At 48.3% G+C, this 20,323-nt stretch overlaps 1 protein-coding gene across 2 annotated transcripts in view; it reads right to left on the bottom strand.

The window, feature by feature from the left end:
* The window catches only part of RNF150 (ring finger protein 150), a 124,765-nt gene extending 104,991 nt beyond the window's left edge, over positions 1 to 19,774 (bottom strand). For both annotated transcript variants that reach the window (XM_037497294.2, XM_037497295.2), the window contains exon 1: positions 19,284 to 19,774. In XM_037497294.2, the coding sequence (XP_037353191.1) occupies positions 19,284 to 19,764 (481 nt within the window). In that variant the 5' untranslated portion in view covers positions 19,765 to 19,774. The remainder of the gene's footprint in view (positions 1 to 19,283) is intronic.
* Between the last annotated feature and the right edge of the window lie 549 nt (positions 19,775 to 20,323).

Below are 20,323 nucleotides of genomic sequence, written 5' to 3'. Positions count from 1 at the left end.
AACACCACGTGTAGGCCAAAGTGCTGGACTGAGGAGAAACTTCTGCAAGGTGCTGCTTACAGAAAGTTCAAAACCAGACAAACCTTGTCTATGGAATCTGAAGTGGAGCCAGTGCTACTCCTGAGAAGATTAGGGACTAGAAGTGGTCATAAGGGGAGCTAGTGGGTTAGTGTTTTGATTTTTAATTTGGGTGTGATGACTTTCAAACTCCATTAAACGATGTGTTTGTGATTTGGACACAAATCACACAAATATACACATATTACACCTTAATATGAAGTTCACCTTACAGAAGGATCACACTTTTAGAGAAGCACATGGCTCGTGTAAGTGATTCCTCTCACTGCTCACAGGACCCCAGGGCATGGTCAACCCTCCCTCCATCCTCTAATTCTGATGCCAGGGCCCTGGGCCTGATTGTTTTCCCTCCTCTAAGCCACCTCTGCACTTTGCTTGTGCCTCTCCCCACCACCATTCCCACCCAGCAGGCTGCGGCCTCATACCACCTACCACAGCGCTGTGGACGTACTGAGTGCTGAGAATTCTCCAGCAAATAGACAATGAACATCCCATTCCTGGACTGTCCCGCCTGGGGCCCTGCGCTCTGGGGGCTCTGTAACCTTGTACTCAGCGTCACAACAATCTCTATGCTGTGGGTAAGTTTCCAGTCAATGGAAGGCTGTTAGTTAAGTTTGGGGGGAGATGAGATTTATGGCAGATTTTCTACAGCAGGGGGGTTGGAACCCACTATCTTCCCCACCCCCCAAACCCCTCACCCCTGCATTGTTCAAAAGTCAAGAATAGCTTCACTCCACCACTCCCAGCTATCAGCCCCTGACGTGGCAGGCAGGCAGGCCCTGGCGCTGTGGCAGGAGGGACCCCCAGGTCACAAGCACAGCACAACCCCACAGTGTGGCCAGACCCCAGAGGCAGGCTGGTGGGCTTGGCCGTGTGCTGGGGCCAGGAGTCACGGTCCTGACCTTGACTGTGCCCCTGACTGGAGATGGGACCATGGAGTAGTTTTACCTCGCTGGGCCCAGCTGGCTGCTGTAAGCATAGGAGGTTGGAACGCTGGATCTCCAGGGTCCTTTCCAAAGACCACGTTTTTGGTTTTAGGGCAGATATACACCTAACTCAATCTGCCAATTAAACAACTGCAAGTGTATCTTTCTCCAAAGGTGTGACCCCAACATCTTGCTACACTGTCTCACCTTCACAGAGCAGTTTGATCTGTTTTCCTTCCTTTCACAAGGACTGGGCTGACTTGAAAATCAAGGTTAGAAACCTCAACAAACTTTGTTAGATTTTTGACCCACTCACCTCTACAGCTGCCCAGGACAACATGCCACCAGCAAGATCCTCGGTGCAAAGTCTCTGTTTTCTGCCTGAGTCTGGTAGAGCCAGTGGCAGCCAGAGCTGAGTAGCAACTCGGGCAGAAGAGCAGTGAAATATTCCCATGCTTTAAGGGAAAGAATTAAATGGCTTTACCTTCAGATTTCTCTATACATCAGGAATGGTCCCTGGAAACCTGCAGAATTGAGGCTCCTAGAGGGGGTGGGTGGGGAGCCCAGCTCACAGAGAACTCTGAGAGCTTTGGGGGTCTGCCTGGTGGAGACACACATTCCAGGAGGGAGCCGGTACCCCTAAGTCACAGCGCTGTAAGTCAGCACGACCTCAGCACCCACACACTGCAAAACAACCAGGAGGAAGGGGACAGTGAAGCCACGTCCCCTGCCGAAGCCGTCAACGACCCAGTGTGAAAACACAACCACAAGGATGGTGTGAGGGTGCCATACCCCAAGCCCCACACTGGCTATAGTCTGAAGAGAAGCCCCAATTTTCAATCTCTTTTTGCAAAGAGAAAGTAACGGTTGCTGAAGTCCCCGCAGTTGCAATGGGACAATCAATGATGGTCGTTCAAGCCACGCAGGTTCTGAGCGCCCGCTTACGACTTGGTGAGCCTGGAAAGGACGTGCGTGTCGCAATCCAGCAAGGCCCAAATGGGAACTCAGATGCTTTCAGCACCAAGGTGAGGATGTACTGATCTGTCTCCTTCTCTCTCCCCCAAACCCACCCCTGCACCTCCATACTCCACCTGCAGTTTCCAGATCATCACCCCATCACGACCCGGCATCCAGATATTCGTGATACCCTGTGTCCTCACATAGCCCTGACCCTGAGTGTTAATTTAGAGAGTATTCTGACTTCTCTACAACTAGCCACTAACAACATCCTTTCTGGAGATTTCAGTGGCAGCATTAGCAATAGAAGCCCCAAATTCCTACCCAGCAATGGCTTATAAATGAAGTTTTCTCCAAAGTGACTAACTTACCTGATACTGTCTTTGGACCAATCTAGAGAAAGATTCCAAATTAAGAGTCAGTTCCCTCTGCTTAAACGACTATCCCCACCTTCTGCTTTTCTCACAACTTGTATTTTACAGTGACCTTCTCTACAGAGTTTCTCTCAAGTCTCAATCAGCCCTGGATGTTCCCACAACACTAGATTCACACTAGTAACATCACACATCGACTCTATCCTTCTTGTCTGCTAGACAGTAACCCGCTTTAGCGAAAAGGTGGTGTCCTGCTGTTTGCATAGCAAGGACTTAATATACCCGCACATACTAAGTGCTCAGTTAGTAGTTGCTAAATAAATGTCCACCCAGTGAGAACCCCTTTTGAATTAAGAGTAAAGAAGATGTGAATCTGAGTCTACTTTGGCAAGGACTCAAACGCTGTGAGCTTTAATTCCTGCCTCTGTAGGAACTGCTGAGATAATAGCATCTTACCCAACTATGAAGTGCTGTTACAACAGCCAAATGAAATCAAAGAGAGGAAAGTGCTATGTCGAATATATAGACAAGTATATTAAATATAGTCCAAGGGTATAATTTTTGAAGGTTCATTCTTTTACCTGAAACATATCAAAAGTTAAGAAATTCTGGGCTAATGCACAAATTGGGATGGCTATACACATGATGAAAAATAGGGCTCTTAGCACTGAGTGTTCTTTGAAATTAAGGGTGACATCAATTTAATGTGATCTCTACAGGGTAGTGGCATCATGCATGAGCATGGAGAAACACCCCGCTAGAGACAGAAGCACACATGTAAGGCCCCTCTTCAGCACCTGCACATGGATATATCTCACATCTGGAGACCACCCTTGGGGTAGACCAGCCCTCCTCGGAGTACTTCCAACTCGGTAGATTCTGACAGGCCTTCTTGGCACCAGCATGCTCTTGGCTGTCTCCTTAAAGCAGTTTTTTTCTAGTTTAACACCAAGTTCTCTTTCAGTACTTTCCGTGTTCTTCCACACGGTTACACAGGCTCCTTAGAGGGCGCACAGGCCTGGAGCCAATACTGTCAGTCACGTAGCTAATAATTATTCAGCACTTAGCACGTGCCAGCTTCTGCACTAAGTATCTTCTGTGCATCCTCTCATAAAGCTCCTGTAATGAAAATATGGCGTGTATCCATCAATTCTAAGATTTCATTCTCACACTTCACACCTCTGAAATCAGGATGCTCCTACAATTAATACCTGTCAAAGGTGCGATAGTTCCCCCACCCCAAAGTACACAAAATATTGTTGCATCTTAACATCTGTGGCATTTTAGTACCGAAGAAATTTGGCAAGTACCATACTTATTCCCATTTTCAAGTTAAAAACAGAAGTTCGGTTATATTAAGGAACTTGCTATAGATTCATTGAGTGTACACAGTAAGCACACAGACCTCTGTGCACTTCAGAAGGAACCATGAATTTCCTTTTTAACCATTAACTGTAGGATGAAGAGAAGACATTCGACCCACAGCTCAGGCTCTGGGGTTTCACTGTGACTCAAGACCTAATTCTGCCACTGGACTGTGTGACTTGGGGCATGTTATTTAAACTTATTAATCTCACCTATAGTTACAATAAAAGCCTAAACCCCCGAGGGATCTGAGACTTTTCAGTGAGCTCCTCTGGGTGACAGCTCACTGTACAATACAGTGATCATCAAGTAGCAGAGATGATGAGGATGCCATTAAATTTAAGAAAAAAGGGGATAATTAGGTCTGTTTTGCTATTTACTCCTGGCCCAATTTTATCCCCAATACAGTATTACCTTTGGCAGGATTCTGTTTCCATCCTGCCAAGAACACTGAGCAGGGTATACATTTCAGCCCCGCGCCCGCGAGAGGTCTCCTCTAGGTAGTGCCTTGCAGGCATCTCGACTCTAGAAAACATTCTGAGCACCTGCCTGTGTCATGTCCTGGTACAAAGGAATCAAGATGAAGAAGGAATTACCCACCTCCCAGGCATTTACAATCTAACAAGCAGTGATGGAGACACACACAAATATACCAAAGTAAAATACAGAACATTCTGAGTTGAGTAAAGCATCATGTCAAGAAATCTAACAGAACAAGTAAGGGCGAGTTTCCATCTAGGAGGGAGCAGAGGGGAAGCCTCAGAAAAGAGGCAGCATTTCAAAGGCAAACATGTGCAGGATATGGAAGACTCAGATAAGAAATCAACTTGGAGTAATAACTGTATTCCAAAGGAGATCTCTTTTGCCCACTTTTCAATATCTCTTATGCCCACTGTGTGTACTCTCATTTAGTTCTCTCTCTCCCTTTCCCTCCCAATCTCCACCTCTCCCTCCTTCCCTCTCAGAAGATTTGCTTCTTTATATTTTATTTTATTTTTTAAAAAAGATTTATTTATTTATTTATTTATACAAGCACTGGGTACAGTCAGAAGCGCAGGAGGGTGAGAGAATTCACCAGAGCCAGAGCGGGGAGCAGAGCAGGCAGAAGGACCGAAGTACACTGCTGAGGGGAGCAGCGGGGTGGCAGGAGAGGTCTGCGCGCCATGCGGGACCCTCACCTGGCCCCAGGGAGCAGCTGGGGATCAAACAGGCGCTGCAGAGGCTGCTGGCAGCTTAGCAACCCAGCGCTCAACCCCTCAACCACTGAGCCACCCATCAGGGAGGCCCGCTTCTTTATATTTTAAATTAGCCCATTTTCTTTGTAAAAACAAAGCATTTATAAAGGAAAAATAAAGGATTTCCATTAAAAAAAAAAGAGGCTGCGGTTAAGGTAGACTGGCCGGTTAGGCAGACAAGGGCAGACAGGTGCATTCAAGTTCATGCACCAGAATGAGCTCCCCACTGATCATAATAAAACTGGATTAAGCAAATATCAAATAGCTATTTAAAAGATCAAGAGAACAAAGCAATGAGGACAGGAGGGACCAAGATCCTAGACAGGGAAAATACCCTGATGAGCCTGTATTTGCTGCTGGGTTTGGGGTTTTTGTTCTTGATGGGGGAAGTTGCCAATTTCCATTGCAAACCATGGGAGCCAAAGAGAAAGGAGCAGCCTGGGGCTCACTGCAGTCACCCAGGACTGGGGGGGAGGCTTGGCACCCCAAGCTGCCAGGACCTGGGGCCCAAGAGCCAGGAGGGAAGTCCTAACAGCATCCTGCATACACTTTCCTCTCCAAGTGTCTTGCTGGCTCCCCTAAAAGGCTCATGATGAGGCAAGATGCTTGGAAGCCAGGCAGAAGCAGCACTAGTAAGAGGCTAAAAAGAGACCCGTGTTTCTGGCAGTCTCAGCGCACGTGCTGGAGAACAAATCTTGCAGCTGATCCCCTGAGGAGGGGGTCATCCCTTAAGCTGCCTGAGTGACAAGTCCCAGGAGGAACCACAGACCCGAGCTGAGCAGTACGCCGAGACCCAGTGTCCCAGACAAGAAAGGACTTGCACACAGAGGGTCATCGGTGCTGAGGCTGGGGGCCCCGAGCCTCTGGAGGGGTCTCTGGCTCTTTCACAAAGGAGGACAGTGAGGTTCCCCCCCAGCCCTGCTTCTTACCTGCTGGGCCACCTCCAGCAAGATGAGGAAACTCCTAGGGCTTCCTGTTTTTTATTGATATGGTGATTAATAATTTTAATCAATAAAATGATTAAACTTGATCTTCAAGGTGTTTTTAGCCTGTTTTATTTATATTTATAAATTATAATTTATAAAATACGTTTTTATTTTATGGTTAATTAAAAAAATATCTGGAAGGATTTTGATAATACAGAGAGAAACAATATATCCACTCACCTACAGGTAGACACAAACTCACAATGTGATGGCCTTAATGGCTGACTTGTACTTGAGGAGATTTTATGTACAACATATACATGCTCAGAAGAAAAAAATTAAGGGATACTGATACTTCCTAATAAGAACCTTACAAGTGAAAGCCCTGGGATTTATGTTAAAATAAGTAGCAGAATGAACACTAAAAATAGACAAATGAATTACTGAGCATGAGTAACCACAAATGCAATTAAAGAAAATCTTATTTAAAATCAAGAATGCAGCAAGTTTTTTTTTAAAGATTTATTTATTTATACAAGAGCTGGGGTACAGGCCAGAGGTGTAGGAGGGTGAGAGGATTCACCAGAGACAGATCAGGGAGCAGAACAAGCAGAAGGACTGAAGTACACTGCTGAGGGGAGCAGCAGGCGAGACAGGAGAGGTCTGTTGCGCCATGTGGGTTGCTCCCTGGCTGGCTGGGAATTGAACCCACGCTGCTGAGGCTGCGGACAGCTTCACAGCACTGCGCTCAACCCGCTGCATCACTGGAGAGGCCAAGAACGCAGTAATTTAAGGAGCAAGCGAAGTTGCTCTGAGTTTACATGAATCAGGCACCATCTATGCCCAATTAAAATCCTAAACCAACTGTATACTGCATACACATGGACACACACAGTTTTGATTCCATGTTGACAGTGACCACATCATTCTTTTATTTTGACCCATTGCAGGTAAATGGGATTTGTTACTGTTCTGCAAATGTTAATAGTAATTAGAAATTCAGGAAAAACACAGTAAGATGAACATCACAAGAATGATTTCCAAAACTAAAAATATTTAGGAGGAGAAATACAACTAGATGCTTTTCTTTTAATGGCATTAACAAAAAGGAGTCTGATTCAATTTTCTCAGAAAAGTAATTTTTAACTAAGGGCAATAAATCACTTTATGAAAATATGTAGTTTGTATAACATTCCAAAAACACTGCCCTACTCACAGGGGCAAGGCTTGACTAAGATTAATTCCACAATAATGTATACATTATATATACAATAAAAAATATTTTTCATGTAACAAAGAATTGCATTGCTGAAAATATACATTTCATAACAGTAGCGAGTCATTATGTTACCCAATTTTATAGGAAAAAAGTGTTTCCAGACAGTTTAATATCTCTAAGAAACGTTTTTCTCATAAATACATTGAAACATGATTCATAGAAGGGGGAAAAAAAAACCTCAGCTCAAGGATACTGTGTCCATCAGTGGATTTCCAGATGAGATGTGGCAGGCAAAGGCAGGTCACACTGACTTCCATCTGAACTGTTACCCTGTGACCTTTGGATGACACTGGGTTCCTGTATCTTGGGTTTTTCTCAGTGTGGAACGGTGGTTAAGTGTGTTATGTGAAGTGTGCACCTATGGGTGACGAGCTATATGGTGTTGAAACAGTATCTTATTCAAATTGTCTGCAAGCTACAGATGGGTAGAGTCTCCACTTCACCACATATTCCTATTCCTCTAAAAGCCAGGAAAGGATGGAATCTCACCTGAGCCAGTGCATGGCCAGTGATGGAGAGTCCCGTGGTGCCCACCCCATCAGTCTGGATATGCATGTCTGTTAGCAAGATGGCAGGTACCAAACAGACCAGGCGCAGCGAAGGCCTATTTCAGGCCTAGTCGGGGCCCCTGTTCCTTTGAAAAAAATGATGCCCCATTTCAGTGACCAAAACTCAAATCAGTCAAGGGCCAAAGTTGGAGCTGTTTTTCTTTTTCCTTATGTAAATTGTTCTAGAGGTACATGTGATGAACAACAAACAGGAAACAGCAGAATATATTTTCACAAATCAATGGACCACAACTGTTTTAACATAACAGTGATAGCTTGCTCTATTCCAGTATCTTAATCTACTCATACAAATGTTCACTTTAATGCCAAAACACCTCTCATTCTGGAATGCACAAACTGTTCTGTAGTAATTATGTGCTACCTTTTCAAAGACTAAATATAAAAATAGCGAGCAGGCTCACAGTTATGCTGTGGTGCAAAATGAATTCTAATTAGCTTCACTAAAGAAAATGTCTTTTCCTCCTTTTTGCCAACAATGTATTTTTCACAATATGACTAAATTAATAAAACACAAAAGCCATTTTATGAGTAATAAGCTAAGATATACTTAATATAGTAACTTGATAGAAAAGTTGATTAGTTTCAGACAGGAGTAAGCAAACTAAGGCATTTACCATTACCAAAAAGAGTAAGACTTTCTCATTTAAAAGAATGGACCTTTAATTAGGTGGGTAGGTTTTCAAGACAGACTCAAAGGTCAAGGGGCTGGCAGAGACTAATGACATCTTAACTACAGAACTTGAATTAGAACAAAGCATCACATTCTGCCTCTCAGCACTGCCCTGCTAGAGGGTCATCTATCTCCCTGTGCAGAGTTAGAGTTGCATGGCATGTCTCATAGGTACCAATCATGTTTTTTCAATACTTGGTCTAAAATCAAGTACCTACCACTAGGTAATAGGTGTCAAAATGGATCCTGATTAATCAGAACAATTAGCTAATCTTACCATAGATGGAGTCATTCCAGAAGCATGTTGCCAGTTGCAAGAGAGGAAGGTGCTGGCTGCATAAAGCACCCTCACTCAGCTCACAGTCCAACCAGAGAACCAGCCAGGTAGGGAATTAACCTCAGCAAAATGGGTTATTACACATAGCCAAGGCATTTATGAAAGGAAGACATCCATGAGACAACATGTGTTTTCTATAGGAATGAAATATTAAACTCATATGAACAACATCACCTATTTGCTTGAAGTGCTCTATGCACAGTTTTCTCCAGACTAAAAGGTGAAGGTATGCAAATGCACAAATTAAATTCATTCTAGGGCAAACTTCAATTGCTGCAGCAAATAACTGCTTCAACCAATTCCTCTTATTTAAGAGAAAACTCGAGCTTTCTCTCATTGTCCAAAAGGTCACAACCTGGTCTATCTGAAGTGGTCATTTGCTATTCCCTTCATTTGGAAAAATCCTGACATCCTTCTAGTCCCATTAATTTTAAATTCTCCTGGAATGAAGCTGTGTGCACCTAGACAAAGTCATACTTGACATCTATACAGGGAGAGCTTACTGCCAACCTACAAGATTTCCTTCCAGTTGCAGTGGGGTCCCTTTGATGTACCAGGTCTACCAGATGTCTTACTCCCAGTAACAACACCCAGGCAGTGCTATTCCCAGCTGCTTCTTTGTGTGACAACAGCTGACTCCAATGGATAGCTCTATTCCATCACCTATAGAAAGCCCCCTTAGAGACCACCAAAGCAAAGCTCGCAAAACAGAGATGCGCATGCATGAGGAGACGGAATCCAGGTTTCCTCAGAATGCTTAGGATCAAAGAAGCTCTTGGGAAATCATGACTGGCTTCCTGCTCCGGATCTCCCACCAACCCTAAAGGGAAGCCAGAAGAGAATGGACACAGGGGCTACCTTTGCCCTCTTCACTACACTGAACAGCTAGAAAGCGTCTCTCAGGAGGTAACTTGTCAAGAGTTCAGTTCACGTTGGAGAGCAGAAGAATCCTTTACCCAGGCCCAGCAAGAATAGCTCCACTGTGCCCAGGATAAGGAATCAAGTTTTTTTTTTTTAATTTTTTTAAAGTTATTTATTTTTACACAAGAACCGGGGTACAGGCCAGATGCGCGGGAGAGTGAGAGGATTCACCAGAGCCAGAGTGGGGAACAGAACAGGCTGACTGACAAAATACACTGCTGAGGGGAGCAGCGGGCGAGACAGGAGAGGTCTGCGGCACCATGTGGGATTCTCGCCGGCTGGCCGGGATTGTACCCGCACTGCAGAGGCTGCGGACAGCTTCACAGTGTGGCGCTCAACTGCCTGCACCACCAGGGAGGCCCAGGAATCAAGTTTTTAATCAAGTTAAATCTTGTCTTCAACTTAAGTACACATAAGATAGTCATTACCTCATCTGCTAAGTGAGCAATGCAGCTGAGATTCATGGACGGGGACACATTTTTATTTAACAGATATTTTCTGGAATCCTTTCATGTACCAGACTGTGGGAATACAGCTGTTAGCAAGACAAGAACCTCGTTCTCATGGAGGTCATTGTCTCATAGGGGAGACAGACAGTAAGTAGTCAAGTCAATTACTGAAATGATGACAACTTCCAGAAGTAATTATTTTCAGTAGCGCTAACTACTATGAAGAAAAATAAAGGCAAGAGAGGCTGAGGAACAGCTGAAATGTTTACAGTAATCAAAACACTCAGATGAAGGGAGGGACTGAGCAGGGATCTATGCAAATGCCTGGGGGGTAGATTCTGCAAAAATTGATGGTGGGGTCTGGTTACTCTCACTGGTCACTTAAGCAATAAAACCCCAGGATTCTAAGTAATTTTAAAAATCTTTTCCATGTTGGATTTTGAAATCCAAAGCAACCAGGGTTTTGATACCAAAGGAATAGGCATATTTCTTTCACTAGTAAAGAATCATGGGCTACAGGAATCTGAGGGGCCAACAGATTCATTTGTCAACCTGGCTCCACATTAGAATCACCTGGGGAGTCCCCCGCACCAATGACTTCAGTACCTGCATGTGGGAGCAACAGCGCTTCAACTCCTGGGTGATCATAATGGGCAGCTAGGGTAGAGAATCACCATGTAAACCAAGTTCCCCTCCAGGAGTACCTGCCCATCATTGTCCAACGGAAGAAAATGAGACCCAGAGGGAAGACATGACCCCACCCACGGTAAAGGCAACTTGAGGCAAGGCCACAACCCAAACTGGGTTCCCGAACCCCCCATTCCATCTGCATTTAACATGCCCCAGGTGTGGAAAATATGGGGAAACGGCAAGGGAGGGCCCCACGCGTAAGGCCCAGGACTCCTGGTCCGGGATTCGCCACCTCCGGTGCTCTTGTCCCTGCCGTCAAAGTGGCCTGACTGGCAGCAGGTGACACCGAGAAGTAGCATCAGCAGCACCAAACGGGGCCACGTGGTGGCGTGGCCCCAGACATCACTAAGTGGGCCACCAAGACTCCAGCTCTGCAGCTCCTACATGCAGGGGACAGTCCTCCATGCAGGGACTTGACCCAGGCAGCAGTCATGCAGACGCGCCAGTGTTGGGTACGCAAGGACACGTGAGGCAGCTGTTTGTGTGGGGGAAGGGGAAACAGCCTAGAAATAGGGCACATTTGGAAATTTCCTTGCTAAATTCGAAAAAGCTACAAAAACATACCTGTGAAATATTCCCACACGGGTAGAAGTCTACACCACATAATAAAAAGACACTAGCGTTGAGTAAGTGGCTGGATGATGCCTGGTTTCTATTACCTTCCTCTTTTTAAATGCTCTGTATTTCCAGCTTTCTATAAAGTAAATGTCGTTTAAAATAAGGTGAGGGGAGGGCGTTACATGTATTTTAAATCTGCAAGACAATAAACACAGGCCCACAGCGTTGTATTTGGTTACAGTTTTTGAAGCCTGTGTTCCTCTGCTTGTTACCAGTATGTCTTTTTCCTCTTCTGCCCAAGACATAAACCAGGCACCCAGCTCAGGCCACAGTCTACAAGACGGATAAACACATTAATGGGAGACTCCAATTAGAATCTCCCTGACTTCATTTATACATGCCAAAGTCACAAATACAACTGCATCCCAGCTTTACATTTTTTCATGGCATTAGAGACTAATATTAACACAGTCTGTGTTTCTGGGCTCCAGGCTACTGAACAGATCTCAGTATTTACTTGAGTACTTTCCATGCATCCGGGACTCTTCCAGATTTGGGAACTTTGCCACTCACTAAGACATGTCTAACAGCCATGTTTACTGTGGCATTTACATTCTGGTGGGAGGAGACAGAAGCCAAACATGTGAATGACCAGTCAAATGAGGCAGCAAGGTAGGTGTGAGCAGCGCTGGGAAATAGGGAGGGATGCTGGTATTTACAGAACAGCTGGGGAGTCTTAGTGATAAGAGAGGACCCCAGAGAGGCAGCTAGGCCTGGGGGTCTCAGGGAGAAAGAACATTCCAAGCATCTTCCTGCTAAATCAAGGGGAACATACTTGTCATCCCCCTACTCTTCAGGTCATGGGAATCACATTCCTGATGTGGATTAGTCAGCTCATGGCAACAGAAGGGCCAGGCAAGAATCTTCTGCAGAAAGTAGGAACCAGGGAAAAGAAAAACTTCAAGGTGAAAAAAAAAAGGCATTTGCGTATGTTTGGACACCTCTGACAGCCCTCCACTCTTAGCCCCTCCACAGTGTGGAAACTGAATGTGCAAGGAAAAGCCAGTCATGCTGGAGAGAGCAGGCAGAAGCGGATGAGAAACAAGCCATTCGCTGGGTCTCATCTGATAGGAGCACTCCTGTATCGGTACTGGAAAGGACATGAATGAGCCACATATTTCATACAAAATTGTTTCTCAAACCCTTTTAAAAAATGAATATATGAACTATATGAAAATAGGAACTATATGAAAAGATATGAAATATATGTTCATGCACTAAATATGGAAAAACCTAACATTTCAATGCATAAGCTTTCATTTGACAAATGATTCTTTCTACTGAGTTTTTCTAAATATCACTAATGAAATTGACAAATATTTTAAAAGGATACTTAAATCAAGCTATCATCAATGCTTCTGAAACAATAAAAGAAATTTCCCTTTCATATAGAAATAAAAGAACTAGATCAAGTCATCATTAATATTTTGAGTTCAATCTAAAAACCACACTAACCCTACACGAAATAAGCTGCTAAGTGATTAATCTCTGGAAGTTTAAAGTACAAGATAACATAATACCTGCAGGCAAGGTTTCCCTTCTACAGAGCCACCACAGTTGAGGCTTGGTGGGGGACAATCGCACAGCACAAGGCTGCCTTGTTTCTCTGGGTTTTATATTACCAACGTAGTTCTTAAGGGCTAAGATAAAATGAAATTCAAATCCTATTCAGTTTAATTCAAAATTATCATCTCTCAATTTACATGATCAAACACACAGAATCCAGTGTCACGTCAGTGACTTGGCAATAAGTAAAGATCCTCTTTAGCATACACACACAGGATACCTCTGAGCATAAACTGACTTTCTGGGCCTTATCAAAGTGTAATTTCCTTAGGCATGAAGTTTCATGTTCACAAACACACTAAATACGATCAAGCTCCTTCGCCTCACAAGTTGACCTGGTTTCTAAACAAATTAACTTTGCATCATCGGTATCAATCAACACTTTCTAAAAAAAAAGGGAAGGATGAGTTATAAAGTCCCAGGTTCTTTCCAGATCTTTCCAGATTTCATGTGATGAAATTCCTCCCTTTTTGAGCAGAGGACTTTTAAGAACAGAGGCTTCAGAAGAGATGAGGTGAGGTTTTTACCAGAGATTAGAAGGCAGGATCTTTCCATATCCCTCAGATATGTGTTTCTGGGGCCTGGAATGAGCAGACAAGCCATAGTTCCTTGAAATGCTCAGACCATATAAGTCCACTGCCAAGACTGTTATCAAAGCCTGAAGCTGAATGAAGGCTTTTAATAGCAGAGTTTGGAGTCCTGGGCTACTGGGTATCTCTGTCTGCCACTGTAGGGACAGGTGAAGAGCTACATTCTAGCACTAAATAAATAAATAAATAAATAAATAAATAAATAAATAAACAAATAAACAAACACTAAGTGGGGAGGGCAGGATTGTTCTGGGTGGGCAGATTAAGATAAATGATAGCTTTTCTGTAGGCATCTTAGAGAAAAGCGAAACAAACTGGAGACTCTCAAGAAATGTTCCTAAAACCTAAGGGAGGAAGTCATGAGTCCTCAGGCTTGGGAAGGGCCTTCAGGCATCATCCTCCAGGGCTCAGCACCCACAACCCTCGGGACCAGGTCCCACCTGAAGGCATGAGCAGCTTCAGGCCCACGGAAAGAGCTTCCATTTCTATGTGATTCTAGCCCAAGGGATTTCCCCCTTTACTCCACCCAGTCTGTTTTCAGTAACGTCTCCTCACTGACCTCACTTTCACTCCCCGAAGCTGGACTCATTGGCCTTGGGATGGAGGCCAGATGCGTAGTGAGTGGCGCCATCCCAGGGTACCCAAAGGCTCACGGCCCAGTTGCTGCTCTGCTGCAGCCACCTGCAGCCTCACAGGCACACAGGCCCCCTGCATGGATTTTCTGCTCAGCCAGAGATTTGAATTTCAGTAAAAATGTCCTGATCTTTGAAGACACAAGAATATACAGTTGTAGGGTGAGTGAAAATTATCAGGATTTTCCACCCTCCTGCCATTAGCATTAATGATAGATCCCTGAGGTCCTACACGCATGCCTGATGGTGGGCACCTGGAGTAGGAGGTGGACCTGCATAGATGGGCACACCTGGGCTGAGAGATTGGGCTTATAAGGGCGGCGTCACAGGGACACCAGTGGAGTAGAAGAGCAGAAAGAAGAGCAAGAGAAAGAACAGCAGAGAAGCAGAGCCCACAAGAGAACACCAGAGAGCCCAGTAAGAGTGAGGATTCGCCGGGGGCTGGGAGGCCTGCCTGCACCCTCTCCCCAGGCCCCCTGCATGCTGTGTACTTGGTTGCCAAACTACATGTAAAATAATAAAAGCCTGAAAAAGCCACCGAGGGCTCCAGGACTCTCCTTTACTCACCTGCCTGGATCATAGAGATCCTGCTCTGTGCCTCGCTGGCGCTACAACAGGGCACTCTTAGCGATTAATAAATCCAAATCTCTTGATTTATAAGTGAGAAAACCAAGGCCCAGGATGGAAGATGTGGCTGCCCCAGAGTCATGGGTCACCAGCGAAGGATTTCAAGGCCAGGTCCCATGTCCCCTGCCACAAAAATGCAGGCTGCCCCTCAACAGTGCACTTGACCTTTAGGTTTGCTCAAGTATCCCAAGAGGATTCACTTCACTCACTTCCCATACCCATGAAGTCATCCAGCCCACACCGAGGGCTTACAGCAGCCTTTCCAGTTGGGACAGCACGTGGAGAGGTTACAGCACAGACCCAGAGATGCCTGGCCCAGGTGTGCGGGCCTGGCTCCACCCCTTCTACCTGCATGGCCAGGTAGAAGTCTCCTCCCTACTCTCGCCCTTAGTTCCCTGTCTGTTGTAGGGTCAGGAGCGACACAGGGCAGGTTTTCTATGATCCAGCAGACCGGGTAAAGGAGGACAGAGTCCTGGAGACCTCAGTGGCTTTTGCAGGTCTTTTAATGGAATTTACCAGGCATATGGCAGGCAGGGGTGCTGGGGGGCCGGGAGGCTGGCAGAAAAGCCTGATATTGTTTACCTTGCCCTACACTGTGAAGCAGGGACAGCAGCACTCCAGTCCCAGCACCAGCGTGAGAATTAAATAAATTCCTACACAAACGCTTACAGCATGACTGGCCCAGCGTGAGCGCCGCAAGGCCCATGTTATCGATACCCAAAAAGGTTTCCCTATGTAAAACATGCAAATATCCTAGAAAAATGTACGTCCTACAAAAAGATAGTAGCAGCTGGTTCACAGAGGACAAGGAGGCCCAGAGAGGTTGAGTAACTTGCCCCAAGTCCCACAGCAAGGAAGCAGAGTCTTATACAAGCTCTGTGGTTTGCTCGAGAGTTACTCCCCAATTCATGATTTTCCAAAATTGCTTCCCAACATTTCTGGTATCACTTTCCTCAGTATATTTACACCAGTAGATTCTCGAACATGGTTTGAACTGTGGTGGTCCATTAACAAACAGAATTTTTCGACCCTTGGTTCTGCCTTCAAGAACTCAAAACCAACCTCAAATGTGGGCTGGCTGAATCCCCGGATGTGGACCTATGTTGTCTGAGGGTCAACTGTATGAGAAGCTCCACAGGCGCGGGGCCGGCTCCGGGGAGGCCATGCCTGTCTGGCTGCCTTTCCTTTACCTGAAAGTTCACGCCCAGGGCTTACACCAGGTGGAGACCCTGCTCCTGCCTGGCTTTCCACTCTGCCTTCCTGCTGCTCCTTCACAGGCAAACGTGGCAAGGCTGGCTAAGGCATCCTTCAAGGGGCCCAGAAATGTCAGGTCCATGGGATTTTATTTTTAATTGGAAGATGTGGATTTATTTTCTGTATTAATCTCTCCCTCCCTGTGCCTCCTCCCCCGTCCCCAGGTCAAAAAGTGTATGAGCTGAAGTTCAGAAAAGAAATGACAAGGGAGACGGAACAAAATGTAAAGCAGGAAAGAATTAAGAGTGTTAGAAAGTAACCATTTGTCATCAGGGAAATGCAGACGAAACCACATGAAGAAGCTACTTCTTAACCCCTGGGATGGCCCCAAATAAACCGTGACAACAATAAAAGGCACTGACTCTGCTGCTGAGGATGTGGGGAGTCACCCTGCCCAGCTGATGGGACTAGAAAAGCGGCAGTCACTTTGGAAAACAAACTGGCCGATCCTCAAGAGGTTAATCCGCGGTGACCAGAGGACCCCCACGCTGCACACCCAGGTATGCCTAACAGAAACAACACACAACAATTGTAGGTGACCCCCGACAATACATCACAGGGAGGAGCCCAATGCCACTGCCGGTGAGCGTGGAAACTGGTGCGGCCATTCTGGAAAGCCGTCTGGGTTTACCTTGAATAATTAAACATGGAAATAGTACTGACCAGCAATCCCACTGGTGGGCCTTTGAAGAACATGAAACCACCAACTCAAACAATTCCGTGCTCCACAATGCTGTGGAGGCATTTCCTACAATAACTAGGACGTGGAACAACCTAGGTGCCTGCGGACGGAGGACAAGGACGGGCGGCCCAGTCACACCCTGGAATATTCCCCAGCCGGAAGACAGGATGCGGCCATTTTCAGCAATATGGACGGGGTTCGAGGGAGTTACGTGTGGTGAAGCAAGTCAGGATGACTGAATTCTCTCTCAACAAAGCTGTCACATTTCTTAGGAGATATAAAACGGGTTAGCGTCAAATCCCTAGACTATCCCAGGAGAAGTTGTGTTTTTGTGAATGAGAAATCATAATTGCAGAAGTGGCAAAAACCCAAAAGCAGGTAAAGAAAAAAAATCAGAATGTCTACACAGAATGGGGAGGGGGAAATGATTCCTATTTGACACAATTTCATTGCGTGGAGATTACATAACCCTAAAATCAGACCTTCTCACCTGAAACTCTCAGTTCCAAAAATAAAGGATTTAGAGGAGAGGTGAGAGCAATAATTTAAAAAAAAAAGTACAGACTAACTTTTGAGACTGAATATAAAAATTTACAAGTGTAAGAATCCTCTGGCATATCATCTCCATGTTTACAAAATAAGATTCTGGCTGGCATCTAAAATGAATCTAGAAATTGAACTGAAATTGAACTACTAAAAGCTAAACCTTCACGTTCTGGAAGTCAGCAAAGGAGACAGAAACACTGGGCTGGCACCATTTCCGATGCACGCAGAGGAATGTGAGAGTAAGTGCAGGTGCACCAGGCTACCCGCCCGGGGCTCCTCAGTGGGGCAAGTGGAATCAGCGCCTCTCAGACCACAGTGAGGTCTCCAGCTGCAGCGGGTCAAGTGATGGGAATCCACGGGGCCTGATTATCCCAATAATCAGCACATTACTGGAAACAGAACTATAAGACTGCAGAGAATTTCATGTTTTGGAGTCTTCAGCTGCCCATTTATTAATAAAATGTTCTTTTATGGTGTGTTAAGCATCATTTGTATGGAAAATCAGCTTACCGTGTTTTTTAAAGCTGGGCAAGGGAAGCACTTGCAGAATCCTGCACTCAGCTCACAATCTCGGAATTTAAAGAACTAAAAAGAACCTCCTTCACCTCCCCTATCAAGGTCTAGGTAACCCCTTTGTAAACGTATTTAATATTTACACTTCATCATTCTCCAAATCCTTGACTGAATTACTCGGTTGCTATCCTGTGGCTCAAGGTCAGAGTACAAGCTCCCGCCATGCCACCCCAAAACCATCAAGCTCAAGAGGGTATGGAATGTCCCTAAAGCTGGCATGGGGAGCCTGTGGCAGAAGCATGGAGGCTCCCCCACCCCACCTGTTGGTGTTTGGGCCACAACTTCCTCGTCCAGCACAGCAGGTGCTGATTACCCACCAGGGAAAGCTCCTCCACCTCCCCAACAGGTGGCTGAGCGCTGGGGGTGAGAACTTGGCCCAGGAAGCACCTCCCTCCTGCCATGGATGTTGCCCAGCCCGGTGGTCCCTTTCTGCAGCTAACTTCATTAAAACCTGGCTTTTCAGGAAAATAATGGTTTTGAGTAGGTGACTGTGGTCAGCAAAGGCATCTCTCACCTCTGTTCCTGCCCCTCCCTCCAAGCCACCCCCTCAGCCCAGCAGAACTCTAGGGGAGGGTCCTGCTCAGGCCCAGAGAAACCAGCAGCCGCCTGGCCCCAAGCAGACGCGCAGCTCAAACCGCTGCTTCCCCGGCAGAGGCTGGAGAGGACTTCTGGTTTTGGTTCCTCCCCTGGCATCGGGGCTACACCCCGCAGGCATACGCATCATGTTTGAGTTTTAGGGAAGCGAGGTGTTTCTAGTTCGGCACCCTGTGATTGTTAAGAGAGGCTGATTTTTTTTTTTTTCACTCTCACCAGAAAGCAAAACTCCGGCATATTAACTTCACCTTCAGGCCTAGGGTCGCGCCAGCCCGGACAGGCAGCGCCCGGGAACCAGGCCGACTGCCCGGCCGCGGGGGTTGTTATTCTTTGCCCCGCGCCAGGCCCCAGCAGCCCAGGGTGACAGCTCGGCGGCGCGCGGGGCTAGGCTTTACCAGCGAAGTGTGTCCACCCAGCTGGGGACTCAGACGCGCAGAAGAGCCGAAACCTGACTTGAAGAAGCAAGTTCGCGGCGCGGAGCTGCGCGCCCCAGAACCCCGCCCGCCTCGGGGCAGGCAAACGCCGGCACAGACGCGTCCTCGGTGCCCGCGCCGGGCGCAGAGCTCGGGGTCCGGCTCCCCGGCTCCCAACAGCCGCGGGCCGGCGCCCACGACGGCGGTACCCGAGCCGGCCGCCGGCCCCCACCTTCCAGCGCCGCCTCGGACAAGCGAGCCCACCTGGGCGAGCCACGACCGAGCGGCGCACGCTCTCCCCAGAGTCCACCCCAGGGGGGCGCCGAGCCAAACTTCCCGGGGCGCCGGCCCGGAGCAGCGCCCAGCGCGCCGCGCGCCCCCAGCCCGGGCCCGGCCCCGCGCGCGCGCTCACCTGCGTGGGGCATGGTGATGGTCTCGTTGGCGCCGGAGCCCACGTTGAAGATGACCACGGCCGAGGCGTTCTGCAGGGACGCGGTGCGGATCTTCTCCCCGTAGGTGCAGTTGCCCTTGGGGATGAGCGCGATCCAGCTCCTGCCGCCGGCCGGCGCGGCGAACTTGGTGTTGGGGTCGCAGGCCAGGCGCTCGTGCGCCGAGCTCGCCAGCACCACCTCGCCGCGGGCGTCCTGCTTGGGCGAGTGCTCGCCGTAGCGCCCGCACTCGCTGCGCTCCGAGCGCAGCTCCGGGCCGCCGCCCGCCGGCCCGGCCCCGGGCCCCGGCGCGGGCTCGGCGTAGGTGATGTTCACGAAGGCGGTGTACCACTCCTCCTTGCCGGCCACGGTGAAGTCCAGGCAGAGCAGATGCACGAAACAAAAGGAGAGCAGCCATGTTGAGAGCGCCAGGCTGCGGCACGCCTGGATGAGCGACAGCGCCATGGCGAGCCGCCGGGGCGCCCGCCCCGCCCCCCGCGCGCCCCCGCCCCGTGCCTGCGCCCCGGCCCCGGCCGAGCTCGGGCCGGCCGCGCCTCCCGCTCACGCGCCGGCCGCAGGGGCCGCGGCTCCGAGCGCGCGGGCGGCGCCGGCCGCTTCTTCCCCTTTCAGGCCGAGCGCGGCGGCCGCATTTCGCCGCCCGGGCGCCGGCGGGGCGCGGGGGCCGGGGGCGCTCGGGGCGTGCGGGGGGGTCCGGCTGCCGAGCGTCCTGCGCCTGGGCCGGGCCGCGCCGTCTCTCATGGGGTGGCCGGGGGCTCGGCGCGCGCGCGCGGGGGCGGCCCTGCGCCCTCCAGCCCCGGCGGGCGCGGCTGCTCGCCCGCCCCGAGCGTGGCCGAAGGTCCCGGCGCCGGACCGAGCGCTCGGGCGGGCGGCGGCCCCGGCGGCGGCGCCCGGGGACCCTCGGCGCGAGGTCCTGGGTCCGGGGCGCCGGGTTCCTGGCTCCGCCGGTGCCGGCGCCGGGCGCGCACTGGCCGCGGGAGGGGCGCGCGCGGGGAGCCGGAGCCCG

Source organism: Talpa occidentalis, unplaced genomic scaffold (genome assembly GCF_014898055.3).
Source record: "Talpa occidentalis isolate TD23 unplaced genomic scaffold, MPIMG_talOcc4v2.1 talOcc4.8, whole genome shotgun sequence".
In the NCBI taxonomy this organism is placed as follows: Eukaryota; Metazoa; Chordata; class Mammalia; order Eulipotyphla; family Talpidae; genus Talpa; species Talpa occidentalis.
The sequence above is the reverse complement of the archived record's forward strand: the minus strand, read 5'-3'. Positions and strand labels throughout refer to the sequence as shown.